Source organism: Pezoporus occidentalis, unplaced genomic scaffold (assembly GCF_034315485.1).
Source record: "Pezoporus occidentalis ecotype Australia unplaced genomic scaffold, CSIRO_AGI_Poc_V1 ctg149, whole genome shotgun sequence".
Classification (NCBI taxonomy): Eukaryota; Metazoa; Chordata; class Aves; order Psittaciformes; family Psittacidae; genus Pezoporus; species Pezoporus occidentalis.
The window spans coordinates 1,164,670-1,190,340 of record NW_026913305.1 but is presented as its reverse complement, the minus strand read 5'-3'; the positions used below and the strand labels follow the sequence as shown (position 1 = coordinate 1,190,340).

The window sequence follows — 25,671 nt, the reverse complement described above, 5'->3', positions numbered from 1 at the left end:
GCTACATGATGGTTGGACTCCACAGTCTTTTCCAACCTAAATGATTCTATGATCTGTACCTATGCTGCAGGACAGAAGAAAAAACAGCTGCCATAAACATTGTATGGTGAAAGCAGCAAAAGACATTTCCTTTGAAAAGCTGTATCTTAATGTGAGATTTTAATCTCACCATTTTAATTTCTCTACATATTGTTCCTTTCACGATTCCATAAAGGAACTTCCTTGTCACTAAGTAACTTTTAAATATTCTATATACTATGTAATATATAATAAATTATAAATGCTTCCTACAATTCAGTTAATAATTATTTGAATTTTCTACATTCAAAAGACTTAACAGTCTTAGTGTATGGGAAAACAGTTTTCAGCCCCTGAGGTGATACTAAAGCATTTTTGCAGGATTTTATTCCCCTGAGCTTTTAGAGAACACTGTAACTAGAACAGGAAATTTTTTGGTCAGGTCATTTATTGCCTGAAGAACTATTCAAATATACTTCAAAAGGTTTTAGAACCAATACGTTCTTTGGAGCAATCCCTAGACCTTCAGCATTTTCAGAACTTTAGAATGAAATCTCTGTGCTCTGAGCTCCTTTATGTTTAAATCTATGTTTTACAAGCTGGCTACATGTGGGGAAAAAAAGAAACTTCAGAATCATTTCTCCCATGTCACCAAAACAAAATACAATTAACAAAAACTATAAGTGATCTTTACACAGGACATACTTTTTGAAGTGTGCTATAAAGTATTATTCAACACTTGCAGGCTTGGTTCAATCAAAATGGCCAAGGGGTACAAATTATTTTTCTTCAGCCAGGAAAAAATCAGTAAAGATGAGGAGAAAAGGTTATGTCTTCACTGCGGCCTTTCCTTTGGAATGCCACTGGGGAGAGTGGGCTGGAGCTAGGCATGTACAGACCAACTAATGCAAACTGATGGAGGGGTATTAAGGCTCTTCCTCCATGCATCACAAAATGTGTAATCTCAAATTAATTTTCCAAATGCAATTTATTTTCAATTGTACTATCAAATTTACTTAGGTGATTCCAATTAACACCTTTAATGCTGCCTATAGAAAACACTTATTAACTCCCTGAGATTTATTTCTTTTTATTTAATAAACTGGCTGCTATTCTTTAGTGCATTCCCTATGAAATAACAGATGGTTGAGAACTACAAACTTAAATTCTTGGCTCAGTGATAATTATTGTTAAATAAGTAATTTCCTTATTCATTGATTCTGTGGCTGAAGGTAATATTTCACTCTTTCAATGAGATGACTTGAGGATAAAACTATCTGGAAGTGCTCAAGTGCTAGAGCTCAGGGCTGCTTAGTATCAAGGCAAACATGAAGGAAAACAACTACTCTGAATAGATGATGATTGCTTGTGTTCATTTCAAGATCTCCATGTTAAAGCGAATGGGTAGAAAGATAAGGAAAGCCTTCCTCAACAAATTACTTTTGTGCAAGTTACTTCTGTGTATTAAAAGAGCTCTCAGGCTCTAAGTAAAAATAACCATCTCTTATTTAAAATAAGAGAGAGGAAAATAGATTAGACTAATTTATTTCAGTCAAGAGGGAAGCTGAATCCCCTATAAACCTGGCAGAAGGATTCCAAATACAAAATTAAGGAAAAAGTAGTAAAAGCTAAAGGGATTTCCATTCTGTGAAATAGCTACAGAACATTGCACTATATAAAAGGACTAGATCAGCAAGGTTAATCTTATGTCTCTATTCCCTCTTCCCACAGAACACAGTATAGATTAAGATTCTTTCCCATATATAAAAGACATTCAACATTTTGAGGAAATTTGGGCCTCCTATTTCTGATGGCATTATCTTAAATGAGGTTTAACTTGGCTTCAAAATAAGAAATCTTGTAGACAGATTTGTAGCAGGATTTTCTTAGTCCGTATTGCCTTTGTGTATTAAATGTAGACTCCGTAAGATTCCTTTCTTTCCTCCTGCTCATATTACCTCTTAGTACTATCTTTTAAAATATCTAATAACTAAATGTCAAATATTCCAGAACACCTTTAATTTAAAAACGTTGATTGCACTTTTGTTTATATTCCAAACCTGTTTCAGTTCAAATTGGCTTCAGTTTTTAGCTCGCCCAAAGAATGAGCTGCTGAATATTATACCCCAGCACGTAATACTGAGAAATAAACATGATAACTGCCAATAAGTACTTCTAGTACAGATTAATGGAAGACTCCCACCACCAAAGATGATGCCCTTAAAAATACTTGTTACAAGTGTTATATACTGCATTTGAAGAAAAAAAAATAAATAAATAAAAAAGTACAGATTTTTTCCCTCTCCATTCCAAGTCTAAGTTAATAAATTAGGGGTATTCCAACAAGCACTCTCTTACAGTAGTATAATTATGCTCCAGTATCATCCAAAATAGCTATATTCCCAGGGAGAGTCATTCTTTCATCATACGCAGGATACATTAAAAAAATATGAATGAGCATACATCAAATGTGCACTTTCCAGACTGCTTCTAATCCCAGTTTCAGTTTACTTGCACAGTAAAATACAGTTTCATCCTTCCAAATTTCACACTTCATTCTGTTTCCTTCTTGATCTCAGTGATCTTTTCCATTCTACCCATACCTTCCTCTTCTCACCCCAGCCCATTTTCTTCATTTTTTTCTCTTCAAACAGAATACTCCTGGAATTTTCTATTTTTATAAAAAAATATTATTTTTACTATACAGAATGTTTGACCCTGATCCAGAAACCCAGCACAAAAAAAAAAAAAAAATCAGCCCAATAGTTTAACTCTGGCAATTTTTTTTTTAATACACTGAAAACATAAGCTTATAATTAGAAGTGTTAGGCAACCTCAATACTTGGTGGTGATAACAGCTATCTTTATAATGAACTGCTACAAGTAGCCTGTGATAAAAAGAGTAAATTGACAAAAACCCTGGCCAAACTAATGAGCAGCTGTGTGAGCTCTTCTGGTTTTTCTATAATAAAGCACAGTTCCTACCCCAGCGGTGCAGTTAGGCATTTGGATAAGATATTATTATTCACAAACTCTCCGATGCAATGTTGATCTGGTTTTAGTTTTGGTTTGGGTTTTTTATACTTTATTATTTAACTGAGTGAAGACTTCTAATGTTTTTTATAACATTTCCTGTATGTTCTCTGACATGAATCCTTCTTGCCTAACCCCAAAATGTGTATTTTATATTTAGTTACCCTGTTTTTTTTCCATATTTTACAATTATTTGAATATTAAATGTATTTGAAATACATGTAAAGATGCACCCACTTTTTCCACCTAAATTTGAGCTAACGTGTCTCATTAACATTTGAGATTGATTTTTCCAAAAATTAGTCTTTTATTACCCTAGATAAAATGTAAAATACAAAAAATTTCAACGTGCAAGTTAGCACGTAGTCTTGGAATTTACACAATATTCAGGAAAATATCCTGTATTACTACTGGTACCTTACTTTTGTCTTTTTATCATCAAATTAGTGGAATGACTGCACATACATATAAATTTCTAAGTCCTATATAGCTATCGATTTGTTAAGGGAGATTTTTTCCTATGTCATAGTATAAGATTTTAGAAACACAAATAGTTCCTCTACCAAAGCTATTGGGATGCAATATGTAAATGAGTAAATTCTTGTCAAATGGACAATGGAAAGTTGAAGTTCTGCCTCTTTACTCATATACCTCAAACTTGCTATTTTCTTCCAGAAGATTTTTAGAATTAGTGGTGGAAGTAGCCATCTGGGTGGAAACTCCCAAGATATAGTGAAGGCAGTGGCAACTGGTATTTCCTGGAGGCCAAGCTGAAGCAGAAAGGGAGGAGATATTGGGAACTTGATGTGAGGCCAAGATGAAAGGGGAGCAGGATGATGATTGCTGGGAGGCCGAAGTTCATCCAAACTCAAACCACCAGTGAAAGCTGAAGGGCTTGGTTTGCAGCCAACCCCCGACAAAGGGAACTGCAGAGGGCAGGCTCTGAACATCACTATAAACCAGACTCCTTCTGACTCCCTGACATGTATCTTCTTGCTGGAGGACTAATGAAGTAGCAGCAGGAGGAAAGACAAAAAGGATATAAACTGAGTGAAAAAATAAAAAAATATAGATGCTATTGACTGACAGTCCATTGGCTTTTCAGGAGGCTTCATTAAGGAGCTTGGAGGGAAACAGGTTATCTGTAAATTATCATTCAGACAGTTATGCTGTATTTCAGATTTTACAAGACAGTAGCTGATGTGCTGCCAACACCCTAACAAAGGGCTTCACAGAAATTTCCCCTATGATAAACTCTGTATACCAGGAGCACAGCTCAAAGCAGGTACTTGGGAATCCATTTGTAATTAAAAATACACAAAAAACAAAAAACCTGAAACAAAGACCCCCCCCCCAACAAAACACTAAAACAGCACCCCCCCACCCTCCCCCCCCAAAAAAGACAAACCTCCCATAAGCTTGGAGGGAGGTAACCACTTGGCATGCAAAACTACTCTAAGTACATTTTGCTGGAAAGATACATACCCTTGTTCCTGAGAAATGCAAGAAGGACACTGATAGTATAAAAGAGTGGTTTAGACTGCACAATTTGAAGGGGGTAAGGTAAGGCACAGTTAAGTCCTCTCTGGTGTCTAGAGTCCTCCCTGTGACTTAGAAAATACCCGATACCTACTGACCCCTGGTTGATTCCATTACCAAAAAAGAAAGGAAAGAAAAAAGGAAAACTGTGGGTTGAATAGTATATTTATTAGCCTCAGGAATGTTTCAGTGGCACACAGAGAGAAGGGCAAGCCCCATCATACAGAAAAGTCTGCTGGTGGCAGATATTTTAATAGGGAGTTCCTATGAGCCAGCAGCTTTCTTCCAACATTCCACTGCATGGCCACTAGTGAGCCAAATACTTCTGAATTCTGATGGTACAGGAAGTATGTGAAGACTGAAATCTGGCCACAATAACACTAAAGTAATGAAGCTGTGATGGTATTTTAATAACCCCCCAACCATTTTTTAGTTTTTAGTGTTTTCTTGTTCATTTTTTGGTAATTTTCAAACTATATCCCAGGACTGAAATGGAAAAAAAGAATGGCATATATTTGTAAGTACATTTATAAATCTTAAGGGAGGATCTATGACTGTCAAGTTCTCAATAAAAGCTTTACTTCTTACAGCTAATGTCCTAGGTTAGAGTAGCTTAGCCAGTATACCTTTCACATCTCAGGCAAAAGGCCGTGGTTTCAAGTTTGCAATTAATGAACCCTAAGAGGCTCTAAGTTCAGACAAAGATCCAGAAATTAGGATACTTATCTGAACTCTTGGAGTCTGTGACTGGAGTCTCTCAGGAGATGTCCGGCTTTCTGCTTCCACTTGTAACAGAAATACAACATGTTCAAACTTTGAAAGTATTTTCTTTTTTTGTCAGACTTGATCTTGGTTACTACCTAATCACACTGGGAAAAGAAGTCCGTATCTACGTATCTCAGAGTCATGAGACAGGCCAATTTCAGAAACGGGCAAAGCTTGTATTGCTCTTATTTACAAAGAGGTTTACCCTTCCCTAACTGAAATCCTAACCATAGCTAAATGGCCTCAAGTTGTGCTACTGCCAGGCACAGAACGGTCTGGCCGAGACATTAAGAATAGATGTTATGGCATCCACTGCAAAAGGAACTCATGATGTCTCTGTCTAGTTTCTCCTGTGTCAGTTCAATGCCTTCTATCCTCCCACTGATGTAGTGGCCAAGACATGTAGATTCTACTGTTACCGATCTTAGCACGGAAGGGAGAGGCTTACAGAATTCAGCTTTTCCTGCCTCCAGAACACAGTGACTACCAATATCATTGTGAGTATGCACTGTATGCATTGTATGCATACAAGATCTGTGAATATATGAAATTTTATTAGTCAAAATAGACTTAACACACTGAGTGAGAAAACAGTATGTATCAAATTTGGAAATAAGTCTTGGGTCTCTTATGGACTAAGTTATAATAATAGTGACATTTTATAGAAACTTTTTGTGCTATACTGTGATTATCATATTATCTTGAATTATTAAAAATGTGAGTAATTTTATTTGAAGTCAAATAATAGATCAGAAATACCTCACCATACAAATCCAGCCCTTCAACACCATACCTATTGGACATTTTATAAGTCAAATATTCACTGTAAAGTTCCAGAATAGTTTTCATGTTTTTATTTTTCTAAAAATTTCTACTTTATTTAACCATGTTCTTGCTTTTTAAACACATAGTCTTAATCTATAGTTTTAGAAAGGTAAATATAAAAGTTTTATGTGCCCAAAACACTCAGTGCATACATTTCTACATGGCTGAAGCAGATTTGGGTAGTTCCAAAGTATTTTGCAGTTGAAAATAAAAAACTCTGCCAAGAAATATTAATTATGCTTCTTAGGAATAAACTATATTGGGGAAAATAATTTGTCTTTTGCTTTGTCTAACCTGAAGTTCAAGTATGTGATCTGGAAAATAGCTAATGTACATCCAACAGTTCAGGCAGGAAGGGATAGAATGATAGCTTTCTATTTTATTTTTCTACTTACCACATTTAAGGAAAAGTAACAAACTGGTATCTTCAGAATAGCTACATAAACCTACATATTCTTCAGGAGAACTGTTTGCTTAGGTCTGATCTTGTGAATATTCATTAAATGAGGGAGGTCTTTATGTTACTGAAAATAAGCCAAGAGAGTATTTGCTTCATTAGACAAAATTGAAATTACCTCCTGAATGATACAAAATACAAAATCAATCTATTAACTAATGTATGTCCAAATACAAAATTAATAAATGTTTTGAAGAGATACCCCAAGAAAACAACAAAGGAATAAGGATTTTTCTAAATTTTGAGACAGATAAAATTTAAAGGCACTGCCAGATTTTTTAAATTTCTTACTAAATATATCATCATTGCCTGAGATCCGCATGCCAAGTTATGACTGTAAGTGAACTTCCCTGGGTGAGTTAACAGCTTATGGAAGTAGCGTAAGCGCTGATATGACTTTCACAACAGCAGTATAAATGGACTATGCTTAACATCACATAGACCATTACCCAGATGCTTCAACAAGCAGTATATTACAATTTATATCCTAATGATTAGTAGGATTTAGCTGTCAATACAGCAGTAAAGCTTACTTTAGAATTAGGAATTAATACTTTTTGAAATCAATATCATGGATACCAGCTGTAATCCTCTTCAATGGAAAAGCGTTGAAATAAATCAGGATGGCTTGCTGAAAGGTAGCTGTCTTTGATATTCCATTAAACTAAGAATTTATCATACTAAATAGCTTCCATTTCTGCTAAGTTGCAAGATAGGTGAAAATTCAGTTGGGGCTTCTGCCTGAAAGGTGTTGAGCACTGCTAGCGCTCACTGAAGCCTGTGAGAGTTAAAGGATGCCCAGCACATGAGGAGAATACTTAGCACCTTCCAAAATGGAGCTCTGGAGAATCCAAAAAGTCATCAAATCTCCACTCAAAAAGAGAGATTTCTGGCAAGAATTTTCAGAAATTATGTTGCTGTATAAAGGCAAACCTATTACTGACTTACAAGGAAAGTTAGCCTTCCAAAGGCCAGGCTTTTATAGCTCTTAAGATGTATACCAAAGGGAGGCTGATACTGATGGGATTTCCAGAAGCACTTCACACTGAAATCACTAAACATTAGGCTATTATTCTGAAGTCTCTACTGTACACTTATACTGTATACTTCAAAATAACTTTGAAATACCACTTTCCAAAATGTAGACACTTCTAAATGACAAAGGTTCTCTTGGAAATGCTGCCATAAAACATTTTATAAAACACATATTTTTCTAATAGGGTCAATTCAAGCAACTCTGCATTTTAGTGCTATTTTACAAACAAGGATGTCAGGATCTTTTTTCAGAATTAATAAATTTCCTCAGCATGTCTTTAAGGGAAGCAAAGATTATCTTCTCTGTTCTGAATACAGAGTTGATAAACCCTACCCTAAGGGAAAAACCCTTCTGCCCTTCATTAAAAAAAGGAAATCAAACAGACATATTAAATGCAGTAAGTTATAACCAACTTCATTAAAGTATATTTAAAGAGATTTACTTTAAATTATGATCTTATTTTTTACATTAAAAATGCTACAACTGATCATAAGAAGTGAAAAGAGAAGGGTCCCCCACAAATTTCCCTGCATTTACATGGAGGCAGAAAGCATCTTTAAGGACTACAACTTCTGCACGTGTACAGGTATTTTTAGACTGTGCTGACTTCATAACTAAGACTTTTTCATCTAATTCAATCAGATTAGATTGTGGTACCGATTATGATCATATCCACAAATCAGCATTTTAACTGAGTTTCCATGGAAACACTATATGCCCCTGCTTTCTTTTAAGACAAGGCTATGTCTGTTTAACAAGCTTGCCGAGGACAACATGTTTTGTTTAAGTTACATCAACTGGAGCCAATACTTCCTAATTACATTACCAGAAGAAATATTTACAGCAGTACTTTTGCCATTGGAAACCCTCCATTGTTCAGCCTATCTTAATCTCTGAAAACCAGGAAACGTCAGCATTGCCATTGGTTAAAATGTGTTAACTGGTCTTACATCTATAAAATAATCTCTTTTATTAAATGACAACACTGGCCTTGTTTTACAGTCTTCGTATATAAGGACATTTTCCCACAGCACCTGGATTTCTGTGAAACTTCTATCAGAGAACATCTGCCTATGAAGACAGGGCAGTCCAGTGGCTGAAGCACTGAACTGGAGTTAGAAGACTCAGAGTCTGTTTACCTGTTGTGCAATTGTGACCAAAGCATTCTACTGTGCTCCATTTCCCCTTTTCTGAAATGAGAAGAAGGATACTTCACAGTCTATGAAAAGTGATTTGAATTTTCTGAATGAAAACAGTAGTTGGTAAGTATTCTTACAATCATGTTACAGATTGGGGTACAGTCCAGAGACAGACATGCCAACTTGCATGAAGCAGTCTTGGGTGAGAAAAATACGGCAGGATTAGATCTTTGAAACTGTAGTACAGAATGGGAAACCTTTTATCCAGAAGCAAAGGTCATTTCCAAATCCACTGGATGTACTAATTTATAAAAAGGTAGAAAAAATATTTTCAAAACATATTCTTCAAATCATCAATTTTTAGTCTACAATTACAAACAGCACAAATAGCTTGTAGCTTTTTTTTTTAATCTGCCAAATAGTGTATTTTCTAAAATCACACCACAGGTGTATACTAACTCTAATAGAAGGTGATCAGTTTCTTATTTGTGGTTCCAGAGAAAACCTTGACATGTGAAAAAAGGGAGAACACAACAAATACTTATTTCTTCCAGAATGTTATGATTTTAAATTTCAATTTACAGATTTACACCTTTGCTCACAAGACTGGTAGACATAAAGGAAGTCCACTCATAAAATGTTCTCCTTCTTCTAAAGGCTGACATTGTCTACTTGAATCTCTTCTCTTGTCCCTCACCTTCAGTGGAGAAGCAGCAAATTAATTATTTTTGTCCATTACAATTATTTTTTCATCATAATTTACCCTAATTATCAATTCTATGATCTTAATGATACTAAATGAATAGCAATAAATATCAAACAGCTGCTCTCTCTCAGATGTGATTTTTCCCAAACACAAACACGTTAAGCATCAGAAGAACTCCAGAAAGAAACCTCGGTCTGACATCATATGTCCAAAACAGTCCAAAACATTTTGAATCTTTGAGTGGGCATTTTTGTTTACTGTTACATGCTATTCTTATTCAGAAAAACAGAAAGGTCATACCATACTCACACTTGCAGTTCAAATAGTATGTTGATGAAAGGGTACAGATTAGATTTCATCTTATCTCTGCTGAGTACAACAAAAGAGTTTCCTAAGATTTTAAGAGAAGAATCAGACCCAAAGTCTTAATTAGGGGTATTTAAAACTTCAAGACATGCCTTAGCAGAAGCACTGTGACACTACAATGAAGAAGATTGGAAACAAACAGTTTTTTACTTTTATAGTATAAATTTGCACTATGATGCAACTGAAATGTTCTGCATGGCTAATTCAGGCAAGCTCAATTCAAAGTATTATAGAGACTCAAAAATTATGCGACTCCTTCAGATAAATTTGTATCTTCTTTCTCAGAACTGTTTTCACATTTTCAATTTAAGGAAGTATGCAGAACTGTTGCTCTAAAATAGAACACCAAAGCTAAGAAAACAGCAATATGTAAAAGTATGACCAGCTGATGGCACAGAATAGACAAAGTGTTTAGTTTCCAGGAAAAGTCTGTAGTACAGCTCCTTTCAGTAGCACGAAATACAAATGTTCACTTCAGTGCCTATGTTTGGAACATGACATCTCCAAATCATCATGAACTACAAATTACAGAGAACATGTTCTGCTCTTTCTTCTTTCTAAAAGGTTTATAGAAAGGAAGCTTGTAGCAATAACTGATGAAAACCTATTTAAGATCTTACTGACACTAAAAGAAACAGATGTGGAAATTAGTAGTTCACTAAACTAGGCACATGATGCATAACTTGAACTTCTAAAAACAGTTAGCTTACTTCTCTCAATGAGTACCTTAAGAAACAGAAAAGCCAGTAGTACTCTTTGAACTCATCTATTCTAACTCTGCACCAGAGATGGATAGAAAACGGACACTGAGCAATGTACTATCATTTTGGAAAGGGAAAAGGATAAAAAGGCTCAGCCAAAACATGAGTAGCCAAGGTCAAGCCTGCCATTATGTTCCAAAATAACGTACTGCAGAAGGGAATGAAAGCAAATAAAGATGATCAAAATACAACCTTTTGACCAAGACATCTATAGCTATATGGACAGAGGAAGCTCAACTAGGTTGGGAACTTCTGAGATCACACCACAGATTAAATAGCATTAAAATAGAAAGGCCTTTGGATGAAAAGGGATCATATTAAATGATAATATGTATTACTTATATAGTTTAGCATCACCCAGTAGTGATGAAGCAGAAGTCACTGAAGAGAAAAAGATGAGATCAACATTTAAATGCTGAACTCTAGGGCTAATAATCTACTTTTATACAGTATATTTTCTTTACACTTGTCCATGGGCATTCCAATTTTTGTTAAAAATTGGTTATCCTTTCAACTAATGTTCTTGACCCATTAAGTTCATCCTTCATGATCTTGAGGGACAGTAAAACAGAAACGACAGTTAAAAGCTTGCAGATAAGCTTGGTTAGTACAAATGAAAACTAGGCATAGCTCGGTATTCTGACTGCCAGGAATCCAGCATTTAAGCCAATCTTGCTAAAACATTTTCTTTGTTCCTTAGCAGACAGGAAGTTAACCATTCGGTATGATCCTCCTAACAGCTGCATCAAATCTCAGTAAATAATTTGCCTTTTTTACCAATTTCAGAAAAGGAAAATATTATACACTGCAGAGACTTGACAAATCATAATCAATATTAAAAAAAAAACCAAAACAACCACCAAACCAAAACAATTTTCTATACATGAGAAAAAAATCCCAAAAAACAACAACATAGAATGAGGGCCTTCTGTGGTCGTCAGCATGGAAATAGGAAACCAAAACAGACATAAGAAAAACATACAGTCAAAACAGAGAAGATAATAATGAACAGGTAAAAAGGAGTGTAAAAATAGTGATAACATTATGTTACTTAAAGATTTCAAACTTTAACTTCCTTTATTTGCTCTTAGGTTATTCTAGACATGTTGCTTCATTACTGCTGGTATAAACTGCACACCTACATATACATGGTTTTATTAAAGCTTCTTTTATATTTTACAGCTATAGGTCTATTTGGTTTGGTTGGTTGGTTGGTTGAGGATACTTGGTTGAGTTTGTTTTCCTTATTTAAATACCTATTGTTTTATATAAATTTTCTCCCAGGATATTTGAAATCCTTAATCATCATTCCAATATTTCTTTCCCACATTACACTATTAGAATCAAGTTCCATGACTTTTAAGAGTTATGCTTACGTCAGACGTATCAAGAGGTTTAAATTTCAATACCTATTAAAGGAATTTAATTATACAACCAGTTCCATTTGGATACACTGTTACTGTTCTTTGCTAATCTATACCAGATTTTCCAGTATTGTAATTCTCATTAATAAAATGCCCTGTGAAAGAGTTTTTTCTTTTTCTTTTAAGAAAAGAGACTTCTCAGTGGCCTGTTTTACAAATTCTGAACAGAAAGATTATTATCCTTTATACTTGTTAAGTTTCCCAAGGATGTATCATGTCTGAAAACACCATAACTACCTAACCTTGAGGGATGAGAAGTCTAGCTGTATACCTGACCTACACTGTCACTTCATTTAAAGCATGCTGGGGGGGAGGCGGGGGGGGGGGGAGGGAGAGCGGGAGGGGAGGAGAGAAGAGAGGAAGGGAAAGATAACAGCATGCCATGTCATCTCTAGGATGTTTTCACATACAGAGGAATTTTGGTGCCTGCTGCTGTAGCAATTAAAGCAGTAGGAATGAAATCCAGTGAGAATCAAGACAAAAGTAGAAAACTATCACCTTATAAAATTATCTACTATTAAAATTAAGAATTTTAGGAGCAAATACAGGTATCTGGCTCATTCTTGTTCATTGGAGTCATCAAAAAAGTTTACAACACCCTTAATTCCATTTGTGAAATGGTCCCATAAGCAATGAACACTGGTGTTCCAAGTTCTATTCATCTACCACATTCAGAGGTCTGCTAGTTACAACTGATACATACCAGTATTGAAGAGGGTTACAGTCTGGCATCATGCACATTATAATGTAGTTGGCAGATGGCATGTCATACTTTATCTGCTGCAATATTCTCTGAGGGGTTAAAGTCTTCATGCTTTTCTCTTGCAGAGAAACGCCATGACAGGGAAATATTCCATCAAAGCTTGGATCCAAAGCTACTGTGCACATCGGTCCTGATCCAATAGAACACTTAAGCATATGCTAATGTTAAAATCCACAAAAATTATGTATTTAACATTTATTAGCTACATAACTTAATGTCAGGCTATTTAATACATTGCTTAAATTAATGAAAAAAAAAATCCCACAGCTATTTCCAAAGTGGTGCAAGAACTACAGAAGTTTAATTACTTGACTTTTTACTGCAGCAAATGTCATCCCTGCTTCTGCAAGTTCTCATGTTCAAATGTCTACTAGGGCACAGAGAAAAATAAAGTCCTTTTGGGCCCATAAATAAAGGAGTTCCCAACATTTAACAGGGAGTTTTACTTAACTACCATGATTTGCCTTAAAAGCAAAAAAGGAATTAATGAAGCACGAGTCCTGTTTGGTACTGCACTTTACAATCTTTCTTCATACACTGAGAACATTTCAAAACCCTTTTACAGGAAGTTATTCAAGATAAATCCTTCCAGTTCTTACAAGAACTGGCCCTGTAAATAAACCATTCAGAATGCAGAGGAAATTTATATTTTGTTCTTAAGTTTGAATCCAGGGTGAGCCATGACCACGAATAGAAATTCTTATTAAATATAAAAGTAAGAAAAGAAAAACCCTAAGTAAAAGCTTAGAAAACAGCTTTGTCTTTGGTGTAGAATGAATAAGCTGTCTAGGACAATTGTGAGTGATCTTTATTCTAGCATATTTAAGAGAAGACAAAAAGTGTCTAAAACGTTGAGATAAAACAAAATGTAAACCTGGCCTTATTTTCAAATGTATTTTTCTAGCTCGTTTTTATTCCTTTAATTTCTGTTAGATTTATGTCAAGCAATATTTTTTTTCTATTTACAGTAATGGCAAAATGAATTCATTGGTTAACTTCAATCATACCAGATTTATATTTTATGTATGGATGCCCACCATGTATAACAGGTGGTTGACATCAGGAAGTGATTGAAAATTGAATCTGCATACACACATTTCTTCTCACCCTCCCTGGCTCTATCTGTGGTGGAACTTATATTCTCCTGACACATAGTCTGCCCCTTGCTGCAATTTCATTTTACATGCAATTAAGGCAACAAAGCCTAGCATCTCTGTTCCCTCATTCTAAAGGCCTTGCATCCATTCTAATAAATTTCCTGCCTACGAAAGCATCCTGTATGGCTGATGTTTATTTTCTAAGTAACCCCTTCTCACCCTCAGTGATTTCAGTTCACTTAGTTATGTCACACCAGCTCCTAACTATGTTATATTGGAGCTATATCACAACAAATTGCTGACTGATCTACCTAATGGATTGCAAGTCTTGCATTGCTTTAGTGGAGCAAAAACCCTGAAAAAACCTGCATACAGAAGACTGACACAAACAGTTGTTTATAGATTCTCGACAAAGATCTGGAAGTGAATATTAAAAGAATTTTCCAGTGCAAACCGAAAGAGTGGTCTGGGGATGAACAGAGTTCTGGCCTAAACTGAGAAGGTGCTGAGTTAGACAGCCCCAATAACATCACCTGGCAGAGCAGCACACACCTCACCAGTCTGCAGCTTCCTGCAACTAGAAAGAAGGCTATGAATCCCTCCAGCTATCCCTTCCCCCACTGTAAACTTCCAACTGGAATGCAGTATGTTCCAGTTCATCTAGTCCACTATTACATCTCATACACTAGCTTCTTCTAGAGGCGTCAGAGGAAGGTGTAAAAATTCCCATAAATAATAATTATGGAAAAAACCCTGCCCACAGGGAAAGGTTTTTCTCCATAACTTGCCATTAGTGGTTGATTGAAGCCCTTAAGAGTGAAAGTTTATATCCCTTCTAAATGATTTTTTTGCTCCATGAGGTAACTATGGCTCCAGATTATATATGAATCCTACTAATCTTTTTGCCCAAGGATAACTTCCAACAATGTGTTTCATAGATTAATTATGCGTTGTATAAACAAGTACCAGATGTATCTAAATAAAGCAAAACAAGCCATTGAAAAGAAGAAAACGGGGCTCTTCCCCTCAAAGTCAGCGATCTAAAATACAAAATCACGACTGCCTGCCTGTTTCCTCATTTCTAGAGCCACAAAATATTGTTTCTCACCTCAAAGGAATACCACCACGCAATGCATAACAACTGCCAAGGACAGGCACAAACAGCTTTTTAGATATCATGGTGTCTCCTTAGGCTGTGCGATAAGCCAGATTCAACGTTATTAAATTGTAATTGGTAACACTCTTGCCTTTCCCTACCTAAGCAAAGTCTGAAGAAATCCATGTAGCCACCTCTTCTGGAAAACATGGCCATCTTTTAAGGTCTAAATCTTCCTCAAGCCAAAACTGGTTTGATCCATTGGCTATACTCTTGTGAAGGGTAGGCAGGAGCAGGCCTTTCTCAGTTTTTGTCAGCTTTTGAAAACCTAGTGCCCTGTTGCCAGGCAACAGTTGAGAGAGTCCTGAGCTCTTGGAGTACAATCCTGCCTTTGTAGAAAGAAAAGCATGAAGGATGCAAGGATTTCTTGTGTCCTGTTGTCTTTCTTTGCCCAGAATTCCAATTCATAGCTGGTAAAGATCTCTCTTCATGACGCATTACTGTACTTAAATGACAGTTAAAGGGTGAAACTTTTCACAACAGAGGTACTGTCCGTTTCACTAACAAATATGAATTATTTCCTGTCCTGAACCAAAAGACAAAACAAAAAAAAGACCCAAGTAGTCTGTATTGCCCAGAATTCCATTTAAGGTCATTAGCAATGTCTTAGCTCTATTATCAATCTGGAGACACACATAAGCAAGGAGAAAGCATATGCCATTTCCTTGTAAATACTGCGGTTTTAATACCTTCTCACTCAAAATCATAAGGAAAATAAATTTAATAAATAGAATGTATAAGAGTTTTCTGTTGTGGTCTTAGCAGCTTTTTTTAATACAGCCATGCCTGCCTCCTCTCAATATACAATGCAGTGGAATCCAAATGCTGTACCTTTTAAATATTTTAAACTTTTGAACTGTTTTCTTTCTGCTAGAGTTTAATTAACATAATGTTCTTCCTTTCATAAAAGAGATTATTCATACACATACTACTCCTTTAAAGTAGATGGGACTAACTACTACAACAAAGTGTTGTCTTATCCCACCAGCCAACAGGGACAGGATATTAGTTCATTGGGCTGTCTTGCTATTTGCAATGGGAAACATACCTTGTTACGGCAAGGCACAAGTTAATTTGAGCAGTCACAATAACACAGTTGCTGCACCACATCAGACAACTGAAAAGAATCCTACTGGTTGTTCAAAAGGCCAGAAGCAGAGTAGATTTCATGGTTATTCTGTTTCTGGCAAATCTCTACCTGTGTCACAACTGTAATTTTCACCACATCAGACTTCTCTGTTATAACCAAAGTATTATTACTAATAAATGGGAATAGGACATGGATTATAGGTTGGGGAAACTTCTGTTTACAAAATGCATGCATTCAGAGTTCTCAATATAAGGAAAAAATAGCCACATCTACATGAAAAGCAAATCAACAGATTTAATCATATGTTTCCAAATCTGAACTCAGCATGAAGATTTTAAAAAGAGTAATAACTTCTTATACCACAATTTTGAGTACATAAAACAATCTTTGCGTTTGTTGGAACTGAACTGCCCACAGTGCTTAACTTCCAGTGACCTTTTCCTATGAACATCTCTTTAATATGGCACGTGCTAAAAATAATACAATTATAGTAGTAAAGACTTACCTAAAATAAGAGAGGCAGTTAAGAAACATACTTTAAGCCTCCATTAGATGACTGTTGCGGGAGCTTGTAAACTCACCTGGTCAGCAAACATTAGTTAAAAAAGAAAAACAACTTAAAAGAGAAACTCCTGGAATTCATGATCCAAAATAAAATTTTAAATGCCAAAGAGAATTAAAAAATGTGAAAAAAAATCTTACCATACCAGTAAATAACAACAAGTACAGAGGAGGACCACAAGGATGATCAGGGGACTGGAGCACCTCCTGTATGAAGACAGGCTGAGAAAGTTGGGGCTGTTGAGCCTGGAGAAGAGAAGGCTGCGTGGAGACCTCATAGCAGCTTTCCAGGATGTGAAGGGGGCCTATAGGGATGCTGGGGAGGGACTCTTCATTAGGGACTGTAGTGATAGGACAAGGGGTAACGGGTTAAAACTTAAACAGGGGAAGTTTAGATTGGATATAAGGAAGAAGTTCTTTACTGTAAGGGTGGTGAGGCACTGGAATGGGTTGCCCAGGGAAGTCATGAATGCTCCATCCCTGGTGGTGTTGTTCAAGGCCAGGTTGTACAGAGCCTTGGGTGACATGGTTTAGTGTGAGGTGTCCCTGCCCATGGAATTGGGGTTGGAAGTGGATGATCTTAAGGTCCTTTCCAAGCCTAACTATTCTATGATTCTGTGATTCTATGAATACCTAGTACCTCCTGCAATATAATCAGAAGTAATCAAAAGGGGTCTCATTGCTAAAAGTGATACATTATTGCAAGGACAGAGGAATATCACTGGAGCAACAAGTACCTGACCTAAATCTGTCCTATGAAAGAACAGAGAACCTGCAGCTAGCAAGAATAGACCTTCTAAGGAAAATGATGCTTTATAATAGCCCTTTTCAGATTTATTTCTATCTCCATTAAAATGATTCACTATTAAAGACAGGTCTATTTACATGTTTCTATTTATGTGCACATATATGGGTTAGGAAGGAAATAATGCGCAAATGCATTGTGCAATAACAGTTAGTGTACTTTTTTGCCTTAAATTGACAATTATTTAAAGTACATTACAGCTGATCTTTAAGCTTATCTCCCTCTCCCTTTGTAAAGTTGGAGTTATTTAATATGACTTAATGACTTAATATGGAGTTATTTAATATGATACCAGGCAATGTACATCTACAATATCCCTCAACACTAAATTGCAAACTTTTATCCTGTATCAGGATGATGGGTCATTCAAGAGTGTCAAGGACAGTATAGTCTGACGTTTCTAGCAATAATCCTAATATCGTTGAGATGAACAGTCATGTTTACAGAATGTCAGTTGTTCTACATTCTCACTTACTGCTCAGCAGTATTTACTGTTCCTTTGGGTATCTTGACTTGTGTCAGAAATAATTCAACAAAGAGTTCAATAACAAGAGTTACAGTTCTTTCCTGTGGGTGAGGGTGGCAGAGACCTAAACACAGATTTTCAGTAACCAAAAGGTAGCTATGGAGAAGATGGGGTTACTTTCTTCATGAGGATGTATGGTGACAGGACAAGAGGTGATGAACGCAAGCTGCTCTGAAGAAAGCTCAGACAAAATTTACTAATGCTGAGAACAGTTACACATTGCAGTAGGTTGCCCAGACAAATAATGGAATCTCGGTTGCTGGAAATATCCAAGTCTCAGCTTGAACGACCCTGGATAACCTCTTGTAAGACCCTACTTTCAACAGCAGCGTTGACCTCATGATCTCAATTTTCCATGATTCCTTCCATAGCTTTGCCTACAGAACATAAATTTTGCCCTAGAAAGTGAGCTATGCATGATCTTTTGGAAAGAGCCTAAAAGCAGAATTTGCACTCAAGAAAGCTATGTTACATGTAATAGGTCTGAAAGCTTTAGGTTTTGCAACTTCTCTCTCCATAAAACAGCTAACAGGTGAAGTAATCATATGACCTTGAAAGACTATTACACACCAGATCTCTTATTCATTTTAATACCTTAGAGTTCCTTCATAGTCATAAGTCATTAATCTTTTCATTGTTGTAGATGGTACAGTATGAACGAGTTATACTGCAGAAGTAACAGAAACAAGTCAAGCATCATATGAACTCATGAAGTACGACTTTAGTATTATCTGCCACTTCTTTCCAATATCTTTGAAAATAAATCAATTTGTTCAGTGTTCTTGGTGACCATACCAGTATGTATGCCATTGTTATGGAGGAAGCCACCAGACCTGTGCGCCTATGCAAGAAAGTCCTGTCAGCAAAACTAATGGATGTCAGATAAATAAGCTTAGAAGAGCAAATAAATGCACTGTGAAAACCATGTCATCAAGCCACAGGCCTATCTGTAGTGATATTATACACTCCACTGCCTCCAGTCACAGCCCAGGATAATGAGAATCCATGTTCAGAGTCATCTGATCTTGCAAAAATTGACAGCGCAGCTAATAATCCACCATAATTCAGAACCTGTACTGGATTTAAAATGCAGCTTTATTCTTGTTGCCTTGCTTTTGAGGCAGATTAAATAAATCAAAAAGGCAAGGCTCTCAGATCATTATTTGTATGTTACAGCTGTCCAGTTAGAGTTGACAGGCTTTCTTTACATGGCCTGTTGAATGATTAAAAGGCAGAGTAAGTCTCGGAGACTCATAAACGGAAGGAAGGGGGTTTGAGGGGAAATGATTACGACAAAGAAAAAATCAGGCTGACAAAGTAACTCACTAGAAATTGTTGCACTTCTACACAAGCACCAGGTCCCATATATATGAAAAAAAACCCAACAACAATAGCCACAGCAAGGAAACTGGATGAGCGCATTACACATTTGAAGTGGGAATCAGAACAAAGTGTTTGATACTGTTCTACATCAGAAAACTGGACTGAACCTTCTGCAAGGTGAAGAACAAGCAAACCAGAATGAAAGGTGAGACACTGAAAGTATTCCGATTAATAATATTTTTTTTCTGTTCTTTAATCCTTTCCTCTCCAAGCAGTGTTTAACTCTGCATTGAAGCTGTCTCAGTTTCTCAAGCCAACTGTTGCAGAACAACGGAATGAACTGGAAGTATTGCTTATCTTTCCTGTGAGAATGCTGAATTCTTTCAAGTGAATTCTACAGTGTAGAATTCATTATGGCAGAAGACTATATAAAATTTTAATATAAATACTACTTCATTTTTGCATGAAAATTAATATATAGTTTGATACTTAAGATGTAGTCTCAAAGCTTTAATTTATATATTTGCCAGATTCAATGTTGTAATCACGTTATTTATTTAATATATTTGTATTACTAAATTTGATTTCTGTAAGTCAATAAGCAGTATGTCCTTTTATTTCCAAAGGTTTCAAGTACCAACTAATTAAAATATTCATAATTTTGAAATAATAATATTTTTTACCATTTGAGTAAATGTTAAAAATTATTTGAGGCATCTTAAAAACAATGTTACAAGTGGATTTAAAATTCTGACTTTCTTTAGTCACAGAAAAACTATTTAATATCATCTCATTTTTTTTTTCAAATTCCATGCTGTGCACATGCACATTGCTTTAAGTGGCACCTTATTTTCAAAATAAGACCATCAGCAAGTTATGAAAGGTACAAATTATTTTTTTCAGTTAAAACTGACCTGAACATCAGGGAGCTGAAGATATTTATAAATGCTAACTATTACTAATTACTCCTCTCCACTCATTTGTCTTTTTAATGGCTTCTTAACAACTGATTGCTGGTTGTATAAGAACTTTTGTCTGTAGGAAGTACAGCTGGCATTCATACAAGGGAATTAATAAGTATAAACATAGATATTTTAAAGAACAAGCTCACAGAATCCGGATTGCTGAAACAATACTGTTAACTGGTTTTATAGTGATGTCTTTGAAACTTGTTATTCTTTTGACGGCACATTGACTTAATTCTTTTTAGTTAGTACAGTTAGTAAAAACAGAACAATGAAAGTTCTATTTGCAATTCTTCTGACACAAGATGGCTTAAACTTGCAACTACCACAGAAAGATAAACATTCCAATTTAATAACTTTAAAAAGTCTGCTGCATTACCTTCAAACATCACTGCTCTGCTGGTGGCAAGTCCTCCTGAAAAATCTGTACTTAGGATATTAAGCCATGGGAAGTACTTCATTTTAAGAACATGGATGCACTAACTTCACTCTGCATTATAAAAGTACTTCAATAATATCTGTAATTAATGAATGTATTGTAAAATAAATGAATTCTATGCTATGCTTATTATTAAGCTGTATACACTTTGCCCATATTAATAACCTGCATATTGCTAAAAGACAAACATTTTCAACTCATTTTAAATCTTCTTTCTTTTCTGATACAGGTATCTGGCTTTTGGTTCTGAGTGTCATCTTGTTAATATACAGAGCTTGTGGATGTCCTGACAAATGCCTTTGCCATACAGCTTCAAAGACTGCAGACTGCAAGAACAGAGGATTTACTGAAATTCCTGCCCATTTACCTCCTGAAATACAGATATTACAGCTGCAGAATAATCGTATTTGGAGAATCAACCAAAATGCATTCACTGGAACACCGCTGCTTAAAATCTTAGACTTGTCTAATAATTCTCTCTCAAGTTTGGCACCAGGTGCTTTCCAGAAATTACGGTATCTACAGGTTCTAAACCTAACTAGAAATATGATTCATTATGTAGAAAACAAAACTTTCAGCTTCCTCCCACACCTAAAAGAACTGGACTTGTCATCTAACAGAATTATACGTTTGCCTGATACTTTTGGAAACAGCACAGGGAATATAACTTTGCTGTCTGTGAAGCATAACAAACTTCAGAAAATGGAGAGAGTTCTGCTGGAATCGCTTCCAAACCTGAAAGTGGTTCTTTTCAAAGATAATCCCTGGCAATGTAATTGCAATGTCTTTGGCATGAAATTGTGGCTGGAGAGCTTTTTATACAGAGGTAAGGAATTCTTCTCATTACATACAATGCACATGAGAACATTTAACCAGCATCTAACTGATCTTATGCATAGGTCAGAATATAGGCGCTTTCATAAATACAGGTGGCAAACTAGAATCACACACCAACTTCATATTAGCGGAAAGAAGGAAAGTATATACACACAGTCATATAGCATGTATAGATACATGGAAATACATGTCATGTGTGTATTCATATATATCCATACATATATATAACATACATAACAAATATACATGCACACATAAGCTAGTTTTAATTCTACTGACATAGTTTTGCTAGAAACCAACCTACTGTTTAAAAGCTTTTTACCTGATGCACAAGGGTAAACAACAAGACTGATATCATTACTTCCTTTAGAAAATTTATTATTATAATTCTGCTAGAAAGTATCACCTGACATGATGAAATATGATAAAATAGTACTGTGGCACTAGAGATAATCCTTGCAAGTCCTAATAAAACATTTCTAGAGATGAAACATTGTCTGAATGTAAAAGTATTGCTGGTTGTATTCCAACGTAACTACAAAAGATTTCAGTATTTTTAGCTCAATCAAACCAAGGCAAAAAAAATTATGATGCAGCCACATAACCAATTATAGAGAATGCTTCAGTTCAGGTGGGACTCAATTCTATTCTAAATAGTCTATTCCTAACACACATCAGCAAGTTTGTCAATGTCACCAAGCTGTGTGGTTCAGTTGATACCCTGGAGGGAAGGAATGCCATCCAGAGGGACCTTGACACACTTGTGAGGTGGGCTGATGCCAACCTCATGAAGTTTAACCATGACAAGTGCAAGGCCCTACACCTGGGTCAGAGCAATCCCAGGCACAGCTACAGGTTGGGCAGAGAAGAGATTCAGAGCAGCCCTGTGGAGAAGGACTTGGGGGTGTTGGTTGATGAGAAAATGAACATGAGCTGGCTTCTGTGTGCACTGGCAGCCCAGAAAGCCAACCATATCCTGGGCTGCATCAAAAGGAGAGTGACCAGCAGGTCAAAGGAGGTGATCCTGCCCCTTTACTCTGCTCTTGTGAGACCTCACCTGGAGTATTGTGTGCAGTTCTGGTGTCCTCAACATAAAAAGGACATGGAACTGTTGGAACAAGTCCAGAGGAGGCCACAAGGCTGATCAGGGGACCGGACCACCTCCTGTATGAAGACAGGCTGAGAAAGTTGGGGCTGTTGAGCCTGGAGAAGAGAAGGCTGCATGGAGACCTCATAGCAGCCTTCCAGTATCTGAAGGGGGCCTATAGGGATGCTGGAGATGGACTCTTCATTAGGGACTGTAGTGATAGGACAAGGGGTAATGGGTTAAAGCTTAAACAGGGGAAGTTTAGATTGGATATAAGGAAGAAGTTCTTTACTGTAAGGGTGGTGAGGCACTGGAATGGGTTGCCCAGGGAAGTCGTGAATGCTCCATCCCTGGTGGTGGTGTTCAAGGCCAGGTTGTACAGAACCTTGGGTGACATGGCTGAGTGTGAGGTGTCCCTGCCCATGGCAGGGGGGTTGGAACTAGATGATCTTAAGGTCCTTTCCAACCCTAACTATTCTATGATCCTATGACTCCATATTTAGTTACTTAATACCATAGAAGGATCACGGTTTCAGGATTTTGAGTTTTATTTATATCCACATTCAAACTAATCCATTGGGGGTGTCCTGAACCACGCTTTGGGTTTGGCTATTAGTGACCAAGGGACAAGCTGTCAGGCTCGCATCTGCCTTGGAATATCATAAATATTTGTGGACTAGTCTCCAGATGTCAGTTTGGTCCATTGGTATTTACTACTTTCTCAGAAAAAGTCTTTTCAGAAAGAAAATTTCCTTGCGTGGCTGTAGCTGAAAGGTGGGTTATTTTGGAAAGAGAAGAGGAAGAAAATTCAGCTGATTAGTTAAACTTTAAAAATATGTAAACATTGGTTTTGGCCTTGTTGACTCCTTGACACACTACACCCCTAAAGACATGGTGTATGGACTAATTAGAAACCTGAAGGCTTAGTGTGTGTTCCTCTACACACTGAGGAACAACTTCGTGATTTACCATGACTGAGGCTTCCTACTTGACTTCCCTTTACACTAAAAACATCCTTTGGGAGAGAGCAAACTCTGGCTCTAGGCAGTCATTAAATTTACCATTTGAGCAAGGCAATAGAATAATTAATCCTAAATCCTTTAGCTCTCCTTATATTTTCTTACCATGAACCTTGATTCAAAAACTTACTCATGTACGCATACAACTTACTGAATTTTCTCTTTGCTTCATTGCAGTTAGCATATAATGTCAGAACAAAAACTATTTCAAGAAGTATTTCAAACAAGTGGGAAATCTTTACTAATTTCCATTTCTCTTTATAAAAAGAAATAATGGTATGAATTTGAATTGAATGTATTTGCTGTTAACAATACCTCTTTATTTTCACTTATGACGTTAGTTCTTGCTTTTCTAGCACTGTTGTTTTTTACTTCTACATCCAAAAAGTCATAAATAACTTAATTCCTGATGAATTGCTTCTTACAAATACATTATTATATGAGTGTTAGTGCTATAATATCACTATTGATCTATATGTAAAAAGATCTTAAAGATGTAGTTATTAATCTATATTTATAAAGTCAAAGATAATGATAAATATACCAGGTTTCTGTTAATTTTACATGAAGATAATTCAGAAACCACAAAATCTTCAAACCATAAACTGGGTTTTGGTTGGGTTGTTTTCTTGTTTTTCTTTTTTTGTTTTTGTTTTTTTTCAGGAGGAATAAGTGATGGCATTATCTGCTCAGCCCCAGGGATTCGGAAGGGAAAGGACCTCCTCAAAGTTCCCTATGAGCTATTTGGGGCATGCCCTCTAAAGACAGCTCACTTTCATCTGGCTAGCATTCACCACCATAGCTCTGAGCACAGAAGTTCTCTGAAGCATACTCATCACAGTGAGCATGGGGAAAACAGCCGTTCAAACTGTGAACTCAAACCGAAGCCCAGGCCTGTTAGTTTGCGTCATGCAATTGCCACTGTAGTAATAACTGGAGTTGTCTGTGGAATTGTGTGTCTAATGATGTTGGCAGCTGCTGTTTATGGTTGTGCCTATGCTGCAATTACTGCTAAATACCACAGAGAACATTTGGCCCCGGTCAGACAACATGGGACTCCTGAGGAAAAAGGGCTATTTGATAGTTCCTTGGCTTGAGTTACTTCTGTCTGGTTTCTTGAAAATAAAGCCCTCACTTCGGTTAAAAAGCCTGGAATACTTTTTTTTTCTTTCCTCTTGTTATATATATATATATGTGTATATATATATATATACACACACACATATACACATTCTTTGAAATATATATCTTTATGCATTATTGTCCTGAAAAATACAAAATAGCTACAAATGATTCACTATATTTCAAGATCTTAGAATATCTGGTATGCATCCAGAAATACAATGCACAGTCAGTTTTAGAACCAGACAGTCTCTACTGATAAATGTGTTAAAAAAAATTTCAAATACGAGTTTTTGACCATCCAGTCAGCCCTAAAAGACAACAATTAAACATTACATCTGTAAATTACAAAGTAGGCACTACCTTGTTAACTACCACATATCATTTTTAAATTAGTTGGTAGGGAAAAAGGTAGAGAGCTGAGAAAATGCTGAGGAAAGAAGAAATGCTACGCTGTTTCAGATACGAGCACTGAATGAGCACATACAGTATATATGAGGAGACACTACCCATTATCCTGCTGGCATATATGCTTGCTACAGACATTTCTGAAGCTTCTTATTCCCAAATCCACACACAAATGTTCCATTTTGCAAATATCATGACTGCAGATGCAGCTCCCATCACAGTGCTGCCCTTCAGTAGGAGGATAATATAATTGCATGTTTACACATTCTCTCTCACAGAGAGAACATTCAGCTGAATTCAGTCAAGGGTCCACCCTAACTTTCTGCAGTAAAGTTTTGCCATCAGAGGAAATAACAGCCAAAACCATTTGAGCAGTTTGGAACAGATAGAATATTTTGAATGTG

General features: G+C 36.3%; 2 protein-coding genes across 5 annotated transcripts in view; one reads left to right on the top strand and one right to left on the bottom strand.

The window, feature by feature from the left end:
* Positions 1-25,671, bottom strand: part of CACNA2D3 (calcium voltage-gated channel auxiliary subunit alpha2delta 3) — a 451,679-nt gene that overhangs the window by 49,217 nt on the left and 376,791 nt on the right. The gene's annotated exons all lie outside the window — the stretch shown is intronic.
* LRTM1 (leucine rich repeats and transmembrane domains 1) lies at positions 18,730-24,858 on the top strand. The gene is made up of 3 exons (XM_062610769.1): positions 18,730-19,595; positions 21,024-21,620; positions 24,401-24,858. Exons 1-3 carry the CDS (start codon positions 19,589-19,591, stop codon positions 24,832-24,834), a joined length of 1,038 nt encoding a protein of 345 aa, XP_062466753.1. The 5' UTR covers positions 18,730-19,588; the 3' UTR covers positions 24,835-24,858.